Raw genomic sequence first — 12950 nt, 5'->3', positions numbered from 1 at the left:
CCCCCAGAGACAAGGGTGATTTGTGTCTGAAAACACACGATAGGGTACCTCTTTGGTGCACAGGGACGACCACAGTTTCAAGGTTTTTTGGTATAAATAATATTTATTGTTCAGTTGACAACGCGTTTCGGAGTTTATAACTCCTTTATCAAGTCTTAGGGGCGCATCTGCATCTGTGTCGCCAGATGCAGCATCAGCTACTGCAGCAGGAGTCCCCAGCCACCCGGCCATCTTCTGCCTGTTGCCCCTTGCTGTTGGCACCCCTAAGACTTGATAAAGGAGTTATAAACTCCAAAACGTGTTGTCAACTGAACAATAAATATTATTTATACCAAAAAACCTTGAAACTGTGGTCGTCCCTGTGCGCCAAAGAGGTACCCTATCGTGTGTTTTCAGACACAAATCACTCTTCTCGCCCTCAGCAATCCCAAGGAGTTTCTGGCAACTCCATCCAAAGGGATTGAACGGGTAGCAGCAGCACGGACCTCCCTCACCCTCCCGACCTATTGTGTGTTTAAACCTGTTGTGCGCTTACACCTGCACAACACCCAAAGGTGAGCACACTCAATCCATCACTATTATCTGCGTATCATCGCTTAGTACCCTATGAGCGCCTCTCCCTTTTTTTCTCTCTTGCCATAATTGTTGCCCCCAGAGACAGGAAGAAAAGTGTTAAAGGTGAAATAAAAACCCAATGTGAAATTTAAGATGAGGGTAATAAAGTATTTAAAGTCTATTTTGCTTGGGGCTATGTTGGCATTCTTTGTGCCAGATTTATCAAATGTCACAAACCTAGCACTTTTGTGTAGAAATGTTACTACATTTTTTACTCTATCCCCCTACTGGAGAGAGTTTGTGATGAATCTGGAGTAAAAGTAAATACTATAGCTAACCACACCCACTTTCCCACACCCAGAATCAGTAGGAATTTAGATGAATTAAATACGGGTGAAATACAAAACTATGTATCAACTTGCACAGCTCCTCTGTTCTATACAATCATTATTACGCTGCATTTTCATGGTGGCAGGTTCCCTTTAATAAATTCCCCCAACACCTATTACCCTGATTCTGGAGTTTTAGAAATATTCCATATGTGATCTTAGTGTGGTAGGTGTGTACTATGATGTCACGCTGTGCAATGTCAGGTCACAGTGCAGAGTCTGGAGGAAGAGAGTAGTGGACCAGGAATGACGGTAGTGCCTAGACTAGAGCACAAGACAAGAGTTGAGTATTTCTTTTCTTTTTTTTTTGTCTAACCTAGGGTCTGCATGTAGCAGATAGTGGGGTAGGGTTATAGAGATTTATATGAAAAAAAAGCTACGGCTAAACCCACTATGTGTGAATTTAACCACTTCACTTCTGGGCCATTTGCCTCCTTCCTGACCAGGCCTAATTTAGCAAATCTGACATATCTCACTTTATGTGGTAATAACTTTGGAACGCTTTTACTTATCCAAGTTATTCAGATACTGTTTTTCTCGTGACACATTGTACTTCATGATGGTCATAAATTTGAGTCCATTTTTTCACCTTTACTTATGAAAAAATCCCAAATTTACCAAAAATTTGGAAAAATTTGCAATCTTCAAAATTTCAATTTCTCTGCTTTTAAAACAGAAAGTGATACCTCGCAAAATATTTATTACTTAACCTTCCCCATATGTCTACTTTATGTTGGCATCATTTTGGAAATGTAATTAAACATTTTTAGGACGTTAGAAGGCTTAGAAGTTTAGAAACAATTCTTAAAATGTTTAAGAAAATTGGCAAAACACACTTTTTAAGGAACAGTTCAGGTCTGAAGTCACTTTCTGGGGCTTACATAGTTGATACCCCCATAAATGATCCCATTGTAGAAACTACACCCCTCAAGCTACTTAAAACCGATTTTACAAACTTTGTTAACCCTTTAGTCGTTCCACAAAAATTAAAGGAATATGGAGCTCAAATGTTTAAATTTCAATTTTTGGCCAGATTTTCTATTTTAATCAAATTTTTTCTTTAACACATCGAGGATTAACAGCCAAACAAAACTCAATATTTATTACCCAGATTCTGCGTTTTACAGAAACACCCCACATGTGGTCATAAACTGCTGTATGGGCACACGGCAGGGCGCAGAAGAAAAGTAGCGCCACATGGTTTTTAGATGCCATGTCCCATTTGAAGCCCCCTGATGCACTCTTACAGTAGACACTCCCAAAAAGTTACCCCATTTTGGAAACTAGGGGATAAGGTGCCAGGTTTATTGGTACTATTTTTTGGTACATATGATTTTTTGATCATTTATTATAACACTTTATGGGGCAAGGTGACCAGAAAATTGGTTGTTTTAGCACACTTTTTATTTATTTATTTTTACAGCGTCTACCTGAGGGGTTCGATCAAGTGACATTTTTATAGAGCAGATCATTACGAACCTAATATGTATACTTTTTCTTATTTATTTAAGTTTTACACAATAATAGCATTTTTGAAACAAATTATGTTCTAATGTGTCCATGTTCTAAGAGCTATAGTTTTTTTTATTTTTTTAATAATTTTCTTATGTAGGGGCTCATTTTTTGTGGGATGAGGTGATGGTTTTATTGATTCAATTTTGTGGGACATACGCCTTTTTGATCACTTGGTGTTGCACTTTTTGTGATGTAAGGTGACGAAAATTGCTGTTTTTATTTTTTAAGGTGTTCATCTGAGGGGTTAGGTCATGTGATATTTTATAGAGCTGGTTGTTACGGACGCGTCGATACCTAATATGTATACTTTTTTATTTTATTTCATTTTAACACATTAATAGAATTTTGAAACCCCCAAAAAATATTTTAACACTTTTCGTCCCCCATAAGGTCAATCACTATTGATTTCTCCTGTAATTGGGGCTGACATAGTAGCCCCAGTTACAGGGGAAATACACCCCCCCAGAGAGGCTGTACAGCACTATACAGCGTGGTACAGCCTCAGTGCAGGGCTGATCGAGGTCTGTGACCCGACCCGACAGCTCCTGCACTCTCCGGCCCCGGCGGTCACATGATCACCAGGCCGGGACAGGAAGCGCATAGCCATGGTGATGGATCATGTGATGGACCATGTGATGAAACGCAGTGACGTCATCAAAGGTCCTATTCCTCACAGATGAAGACAGATGCTGGCTGTGCGAACAAGTGGATTAAGGGGAGTTAAATTATTATTATTTTTAAAACCCCTCCAGCCTCTATTTTCAGAATGCTATTATTTTCCCTTATTACCATGTTATAAGGGGAAATAATACAATCTACACAACCTTGAACCCAAACCTGAACTTTTGCAAAGAAGTTCGGGTCTGGGTGCCACAGTCAGTTTTTTATCACACGCGTGCAAAACACATTGCACCCGCGCAATAAAAACGGAACAACGGAACGCAATAGTAGTCAAAACTGACTGCAATTGGGCATCCGGACCTTATCTGGACACGCTCGTGTGAAAAAGGCCTAAGGGTTGCCCTGCTGTCAATGACAGCGGGCAACCCGATCTGCAGCTGCACGATTAGCATACAGCTGCCATCTCTGAATGGATGTTCAGGAACGTCCATTCAGAGATACAGAACCACCTCCACGTTTTTAGTCTATGGGCAGACGGGAGGTGGTTAAAACTCAAAGGGAACCTGTCACCTGGATTTTGGGTATAGAGCTGAGGACATGGGCTGCTATATCACTGCAAGCACATCCGCAATATCCATTCCCCATAGCTCTGTGTGCTTTTATTGTGTCAAAAAAGACGATTTTATAGATATGTAAATGAGGCTACTAAAGTTTCCGGAGCCCAGCCACGCCCACTGTGAAGGAGCCCAGCACTGCCCCGCATCCTCTAAATCTCCTCCTTGCTCCCTAACGTCACAAAGCTAGAGCGCCGAAATCTCACGATGTGCGAGCTAGCGCATGCGCAGTGTCGGCATAGTGTTCCTTCCCTGTGCTGGCATCAGCCTCAGGGAATGAACTGCGCATGTGCTAGCACGCGCATCGCAAGATTACGGCACTCTAGCTTTGTGACGTCAGGAAGCAAGGAGGAGATTCGGAGGGGCTCCTTCACAGTGGGTGTGGATGGGCTCAGAGTTAGAGAACGCTGGACCCCATCTCTGAAGCATGGAGGAGACCAGACTCATCTAAGGTTCATTTACATATCTATAAAATCATGTGTTTTTTTACAGAATTAAACCACAGAGAGCTATGGGGACTGGATATTGCGGATGTGCTAGCGGCAATCTAGCAGCCCATGTCCTCAGCTCTATACCCAAGATCCAGGTGACAGGTTCCCTTTAACTTTTATTATTAGTATCAATATGGTGTGACCTCCCCACACTATATAAGAACTATATACTGACAGCTATATACTCATATGTGAGCAGTGGATGATGCTAGCTAGCATTGTAGCTTGAACTTCATCACAATGTTGCATATAATAATAATAATACATTCTACTGAGTGACAGAAAGTATCACTAGTATCCACCTTAGACTCCATGCGTCGACAGTATTTGGTCCTTATCCGATCCACATGCAGACCAATTCATTTCAATGGGGCTGCACAAAATGCGGATAGCACACAGTGTGCTGTCCACATCCGTATGTCCATTCCATAGTCTCGCAAAAAAAGATAGAACATGTTCTATTCTTGTCCATTTTGTGGACCAAAGTAGGCAATAGGCGGGACATGCAGAACGGAAAATACAAAACGCAGACGGCCGGGATCCATGTTTTGTGGATCAGTGATTTGCGGACCGCAAAACGGATATGGTCGTGTACATGGGGTCTGTGAGCTAATTAATATTATGGCTTAAGGCTGTATTAAACAAGTAGATTTCGTACTGACGATGACTGACTATCAAATAGTTAGCAACTTGTTAGCGTTTGAAAGTGCTCACATTACACGGAGCAATGGTAGCTGTAAAAATCAGTAATTTGATCGTTATAAACTTGTTATAAATTAAAGGGGTTGCCCACTTTCTGGCTACTGTGAATCAATGTGTATGTAAGATGATCATATGACAGTTACTAATATAGCCTTTGTTTATTTTCTGTGCTGTTTGCTATATTTCATAAGTTGTGTCCCCCTGGTTGGGCAAATCTTCTCTGCTGTTCACACAGGAGATCTGTCCATGAGATGGTGGCTGATGGAGGGTCATGTGACCAGGCAAAAATAACTCTAGGTACATCAGTCATCCTTCTCCACTCAAATACATAAAAATCTGCCATCTGCACTTGAGAATTGGAGAATTTATTGCAGGTGTAGTGTATTTGAATGGAGGAGACTGAATGATCTGCCTGGTCACATGACCCTCCATCAGCAGCCATTTTATGGACAAGACTGGTGTGTGGACAGCACAAAAGACTTGGCCAACAAGAGAAAATACCTTATGAAATATTAGTAAGTGCCATATAATCATCTTACAAACACATTGATCAACACTAGCCGGAAAGTGGCTAACCCCTTTCATGATTCATCAATGCATATATTACACACAAAGATTAAAGCTCATGGAGGTGGATTTATTAAACGCTCAGGTATGCACTCGATGAACAAGAGTTTTTAAGCATGCTCAAAGATCACGATGAGTGAGAATGGAATGATTTTGTGATCGCTGAAAACTATCACACAGTTCAAAGGTTGCTCATTTGCGAACTGTATTACGATTTTTCAATACATTTTCACATCTAATACAGGCTTTAACCTCAGCCCCTTATGATATCAGTATCACATCAGCACTCTGATCCAATTAAAGTCTGTAGGGTGCCTGTAGCATGCTCTAGTCAGGACTCAAATTAAACTGTATAACCCCTTTATATATACAGCAAGCAAAGTGAAAACATATGCATAACAGATCACAGGCAATATTTACCCATAGCTTGTTCCTTTTTTGTGATAGAATCTTCAGATTTCTTAGTGACTCCCCAGTTCCACAGGTTAATTGCACATTCCTCTGTCTACAAGATAAAAGGACAATACTTATTTAATTGTCACATTTTTATCCTATAATAGCACAAAAAAATAAAAGATTTATGAAGGAAGTGAGTTAGATTGATACTGTATATCACAGATGAGAATAAGGGACAAGAAAGATGGATTCATTTCCATTTAAAGAGCAGTATGGGATTTATGAAGCCTTAGCACAGAGATAGGTGATACTAGCTCCAGGGACAGGAGGTTGAAAAGATGGCACTGGGCTTATGGCCTGTGTACCTGGGATATGTAAGGCTACTTTCACACGACGGCTGTTAAGGGGTATATCCGTCTTTTTATTTTTAACTAATGCGCACCCATTTATGTGGCTTAGGCTACATTCACACCACCGTATGAATGAGTCTGCATCCGTCCCGCAATTCATTTTGATGGGGCCGCAAAAGATGTCCGCATCCGTTGCACCGTGCCGCAGTCCCCCTGCCCCCCAAAAAATAGAACATGTCCTATTCTTGCCCGCAAAACACCACGTTCATGTGAATGTAGCCTTACAATTATTGCATTGATTAGGGATGAACGAATCGAATTCGGATGAAACAGCCGAAGTCAATTCGCATAAAACTTTGTTCTAATAAGGAGCCAAAGTTATTGCTTCCTTGGTACCGAACCCAAGTTTGGGAAATGTTTTTTTACAGTACTAATGAATTTATGAAGTTATTACGCAAAGTCTTGCGAGACTTCACAAAGCAATAACTTTGGCTCATCGGAGCCAATACATTCTAATACTGTACAAAGCTCCTGCTCGTACAGTATTAGAACAAAGTTTTATGCGAATCAACTTCGGATGTTTCATCCGAAGTCGATTTGTCCATCCCTAGCATTGATACTTGAGCTGTGCTCCCAGATGTAATTAGGCTCCGGGCACTACCTGGATCACATGCAGTACATTGTACATGTTATTCAGGCCCGGCTGCTACCCACAATGTACGCGGGTTGCACTTGCGCAGGTAGGCAACTTCAGGCGCTTATTGCTGACAGGGCCCGAGGCTGCCGGACTGCACTGGTGCAACCCACATACATTGAGGTTTGTAGCCAAGCCTGGATCATATGCACAATGTACGGCTCGTGATCCAGGAAGTGCCGCACTGGCCCAGTTAAAACATTGTCATTAAAGATGAGCAAATTGCCCAGAAATTTGATTCTGACAGTTCGCAGAGTTTCCCAAAAAGATTAGATTCAATCTGAATTTATTCATGATTTATCGCATTAAAAAAGAGCTATTTCTTGGCTGCTGAGAGCCTGTATATTAGTGTCAAACACTGTGTATTGCAGAAACATGCATAGGGAGTCCGCTGAGGTAGTGAAACAGTACTGTGAGTCAGTATGACATGCAGATGACAGGCATTACTCTTAGAATGACTTCACACTTCAAGTGTGAACTCAGTGAACCAGTCTTACAAGTCAATGTTAGTGCCAGGTATAAAGAACCGTGCAGTGGCTCAAGATTGTACTATAGAGTGAAAGAGCGCACTCCTTTCACACTGTCGGCAGCGGATTCCACATAGATTTCTACAGAACCTCTTCTCTTACACACTGAGACAAGTAGTGTCCCCCTGACAGAGTGGAGAGGGTGTCAGCAGTAAGTTTGTGTTGATGTCACTCTTTATTCTGCTTTCTTCTCATCAGTCATATGAACAACGCAAAAAAAAAGGATCCTGTCTTTTGAGCACCCGCCTTCACACGGTCAACATTTGCTTAGTAATCCATCAGTATTGCTAAGACAAAAATAAAAAAAACTGATGACATGTGATTGGAAAGTTTGCATGTCTTCTGTGTTTCCTACCCAATTCTGCTTTTGGCTTCCAAATCATGAGCATATCCTGCTACAAAATAGGGACCGTGTGATACAGGACTTACGGATGCTTCAAAGACAGGATGTGCTGTGTTTCTCATTTCCCCGTCCTTCTGGCAGATCAGAAGGGTAAAATAAATGGTGATCTCAACAACGCCAAACAGGGTCTATAGTGGCCCCGTTATAGAGAGGGGAGGGTGGCAACAGCATGAGGAGTCAACACAGTGGCCCAATTACAGAGTGGTGAGGTGGCAATAGCATGAGGAGTCAACACAGTGATTTAGTCACAGAGTGGTGAACTGGCTACAGCATGAGGAGTCAACACATTGGCCCAGTCAGAGTGGTAAGGTGGGGGGCAAAAGCAGTGGCAGTAACAGCACAAGATGGTGGGTGGCAGTAGGAGCACATGGCATCAGGTGTGTGGCATCAGGCAGGTGGCAGCATCCAAACAGTGGCTGAAGTAGGTGGCCGGAAGAAACGGGTCTCGTTTGACAAAGTTTGGGTGTGGCACCCAGAATGAGGGTCTGATGCATCAGGCACTGGCGTGTGGAAATCCTGGCTGATCCACGCCTGATTCATCTTCACAAAGGTCAGTATCTCCACATTTTGGGCTAACGGAAATAAACACATGCTCTGATGCCACACTACTACCGGGCAGGAAAGCTTGTCCAGGGCAAACTCAGCCAGTTGCGGCCACAAATCAGGTTTGGCTACCCAGTAGATCTTTCAAGTGGGGTGGCAGGCAGGGTGCAGTCCAAGTATGCCAACACCTGCTGGTTCAGGTTCTGCTCCATGTCTTGCTGCTGCTGGTGGGTGGTTTCTTCACTAGGCAGGTGAAGAAAAGTGCTCATTAGAGCAAGCAACTGACCATGTATCGGGCCATTTGCATAAGGTATTCGGAGGGACTCCCTACCTCCATCTCCACTGCATGCTGCACGGTGTGCCGGGGTCATCTGCATGGTCTTCCTCAATGCCCTCTAGCTCCCCTTCTTCTGTCACTTGTGCAGAAAAAACACTGATTTCTATATACTGTACACTGCTTGTGCATGAATGTCCTCCTCCTCCAGTTCAGCCTCCACAGGGCTCAGGTGGCCATGAGATGTAGGCACCATGTCTCCTGTCCCCAGATTTATCAGCATCTGCTCCAGGATGCGAAGGCGTGGAATGACGTTGTTCATCCCGTAGTTCTAGCGACTGATAAATAAAGTGGCCTCCTCAAAGGGCCTGAGCAAAAGGCAGGTGTCACGCATGAACTGCCATTGGTTAACGTCAAAGTTACACAGAGGAGCGCTCTTGTCCGCCTGCATCATAAAGTAGGTCCAACATGTGGAGGGTGGAGTTCTAACGGGTGGAAATGTCACATATAAGCAATGTAGGGGAACTCTATTCTGCCTTTGCAGCTCAAAGAGCTCGTGCTTTGCAGTGTAAGAGTGGCTGAACTGCATGCACAGTTGTCTTGCAGTTGGGTGTAAGACTTCAGGAACCACTTTACAACCAGATTAAAGACGTGCGCTATGCAGGGAGCATGGGCCAGCCCTCCTTGTCGTAGTGCCGACACAATGATCTTCCTGTTGTCAGTGACAATGGCGATTTTAAGTTAGTGAGGATTGGATTTGAAGGACGCAGAGCAGTTCATCCCTGGTATGACTCCGTTTGCCCAGGCAAACCAGGTGTAGAACAATGTGACTGGCCCACCTTCTGTTCAACATACGTGTGCAGGGTACAACCTTTTTGGATAAGTACAGCCTTTTTGGATAAGTAATGACGGCTTGGTACTCTCCACCTTGGCTCGGCACAAGCCATTAGTTCTCTTTAAGGTGCAGAGTCCATCATATGGAAAGGGAGGGAATGTAGTACCAGGAACTTGGCCAGGAGCACATTCAGCTTCTGCGCTGTTGGATGAGTGCACGCATACTGTTGTCTTTTTGTAATCACCTCGGTGATTGCTGATGAAACGAGTGATGAGGAGTAGGAGGAGCATCAGGACCAGTAGATGATGGGAAGGAAACTGGGAGCTCCTTCTGCTGAGATGGTGGAGCCTTGACTGCTGGAGAAAGGGAGCAGGCCACTGGATGATACAGTGGTTGCTGCATCAGGCTGTACCACTACATTAGCGCCACGGTTTTCACAGGCTACTTTATGGTTATGCTGCATGTGTTGACGCAGGGCCATAATGCCAACATTGGCACCCTGGCCACACTTCATCTTTTGCCCACAGCAGGCCATGCTGACGTCCTCCCAGGGGAGGATTATGTGCATCATAGGCCCAGGGCTGTCTACCTAACTTGGGCCCCTCTCTCCATTTTTCCCTCACATTCCCCCTTCCGTGTGCTGCCAATACATTTTTTTCTGTAAGGAAGAGACTGTAGTACCCCATGAGTGCCGTGGCCTCTTCCTAGGCCAGTGACATCATAATCATCAGTCACGTGGCCTAGGAGCAGCTCAGTCCCATCCAAGTGAATGGGGCTGAGCACAATACCAAGTGCGGCCACTATCAAATGCACAGCGCTGTGCTTAGTATGCAGTGAGGGAGGCCTCAGCGCTCACTGGCGCACCCCAGTCTCCTCAAACAGCTGATTGGCAGGGGTGCCAGGAGTCAAACCCCCACCAGTCTCATATTGATGATCTATCCTGAAGAGGTTATCTGTAGTATTACATAGGATTGCAGGTACCATTTACTACATTATCTGTACCCAGAGAGTTATCACTGTGTTATTACATAGGAGTACATATGACATCTACTATACTATCTGTACCAGGGGCGTTGCTAGGTTAAAACATTCGGGGCCTGAGCCCCTGATGTTTTGTCCTAGGCCCCGAATATACTGCCTGCCTGCTAGATACAACTGTATTGCCATCCTCAGGACGGCAATACAATTGAATCTAATGCCCTACAAGAGCTGAAGGGTCTGTGATGACATCACAAGTCATGTGATCAGTGCTCAATGCAGTAGTTGAAAAGGACCTGCGATGATGTCACCGTCATGTGACCAGTGCAGGAGTGGACGGCTCAGCAGTGAAGAGAAGTCCTGGGAAGAAGCTGTGGTGAGGTCTGCTAGAGGTAAGTGAAGGGGTAGATTACTCAGTGTGAGAGTCAGAGCAATGTTGGGAGTTGTAGTTATTTAACTGGGACTGTATGTTAGGGCTGAAGGGAGGGAAGTTATTTACATGGGACAGTGGGTGGAGTGATGTTATTTACATGGGACTGTAAGTTGGAGGTGGCTGGGGAGGGGGTTATGTTCTTTACATGAGGCTGTATGTTGAAGGTGGCTGATGAGGGGGTAATGTTATTTAAGTGGGACTGTATATTGAGGGGGCAGGAGAGATGGTGTGATGTTATTTACATGGGACTGTATTTTAGAGGGGGCTGTAGATAGAAAGGGATGTTATTTACATGGGATTGTATATTAGAGGGGGCTGGAGAGATGGTGTGATGGTATTTACATGGCACTCTATGGCGGAGAAGGGAAATAATGTTATTTACATGGGACTGTATGGTGGAGGGGCTTAAGAATTATAATTTTTGAGGACAGTAAACGGAGGAATATAACTACAGGGGGCACTGCAGGGGGAATTATAAATACTGGGAGGGCTTCAGGGCGAGCATTATAACAGTAGGGGGCGATATAAATACTGGGGCACTAGTTCTTTCCAGAAAGGTAGCAGACAATCTACCCTGGGCACGCTTGTCCCTCCTTATTGCAACCTTTCCTAAAGCAATTTCTTGCTTTGAAACAATTACAATCTATAGATAACATTGTGGTGAAGATTGCTGACAAGGGGGGCACAGTAGTTGTCAGTGATGGCCACAAGTCCGGTGATGCACAGATAAGCCCTTACCTGTGCCTGTGCTGCAAGCCGGTCTGAAATCAAATGTGTTCACCAGGAGCAGGCAGTTCCGAGAACAGCCGCCGGGGGCCTTCATCAGGCTGTTCTCGGAACTGCCTGCTCCCGATGACCGCATTTGTTTCAGACTGGCTTGCGGCACAGGCACAGTTAAGGGCTTACCTGTGCATTGCCCGACTTGTGAGTTTAGATGGCAGCCCGCATGTGTTCATCGGCGAACTGGTCATCACTGGTTGTCATGAGCTATGAGCAATACAGGTCAGGTGCATACAAAATGCTATGTGATACCTCAATTTATCTGCATTACAGACAAAGATAACACTGTTCTATTAGGGGCCAAATGTTCTGTTCCGCAAAATCCGGAATGCACACAGACGTCATCCGTATTTTTTGCATTGACAATCCATTTGAAGGGTGCATACACTGGTATGGCAGATACATTGATGACCTGCTCTTTGTGTGGCAGGGAGATGTGTCTGCTATATCAGTGTTTGTAGAATATTTAAACAACAATCTGTTTAATTTGCGATTCACCCACTATTACCACCCTACTGATATCATGTTTTTAGATCTCAAATTAATGGGTAGGGTGGGTGAGACAATCATGTCCACAACCTTTCACAAAACAACAGCAGGTAACACTGTCCTCCATGCTAACAGTTTCCACCCACACTATACAATTAAAGCAATACCTGTGGGTGAGCTCATTTGAGAAAGTGCAGCTCAGAGGTATATGAGATGGAGGCCAGTAGAGCTATTAGGAGATTACAGAAGGGGGGGGATATAAGAATTGGCAACTGTCAAGGGCTAGAAATATTGTATCTACTAAGCAACAATCTGAATTATTACAAGAAAAAACAAAGATGATAAGTGATATGAGACCTACGGTAGTTTTACAATATAGCAACCAATATGAACTGATAAAAAATATCATACACAAATACCTTCCCATATCAGTATAAAGAAAAAAAGGTCTCTGATACATTGCCTGGACTTTTCGCACTGCAGATCCTAGTATAGGGATGTGGGTCAAAATGATTTTATGTATTATGTATGTTTGATATTAAACTTTTTCATGCTGGAATGCTGGGAGAGGGAGGGCTAATAAAGGGATTAAAACCAGCCCTGATTGAGGCTAAGTAGACGCCCTGACGAAGCTCAAGCAGCAAAACCCGGGTCGGGTAGCGTGGAGATTAAAATTTTGATATGCTGATTACAAGTCTAACTTTGTTTGGATGAGGGGAGGAATTGTATGAGTACTTACATTTCGGTGCAAAACCGCATGGTGTGAAAGAAGACTTTAGGAATATCTGCAGCGC

The 12950-nt window shown here is 43.8% G+C and overlaps 1 protein-coding gene across 1 annotated transcript in view; it reads right to left on the bottom strand.

Moving 5' to 3' along the window:
* Window positions 1–12950, bottom strand: part of TEX11 (testis expressed 11) — a 1226647-nt gene that overhangs the window by 1163092 nt on the left and 50605 nt on the right. Inside the window, exon 2 of the mRNA XM_044268992.1 lies at window positions 5875–5959. Coding sequence (XP_044124927.1) covers window positions 5875–5959 — 85 coding nt within the window. The remainder of the gene's footprint in view (window positions 1–5874; window positions 5960–12950) is intronic.

The sequence above is a fragment of the Bufo gargarizans genome, chromosome 9, assembly GCF_014858855.1.
Source record: "Bufo gargarizans isolate SCDJY-AF-19 chromosome 9, ASM1485885v1, whole genome shotgun sequence".
Classification (NCBI taxonomy): Eukaryota; Metazoa; Chordata; class Amphibia; order Anura; family Bufonidae; genus Bufo; species Bufo gargarizans.
This window is presented reverse-complemented; position numbering and strand designations above follow the sequence as displayed.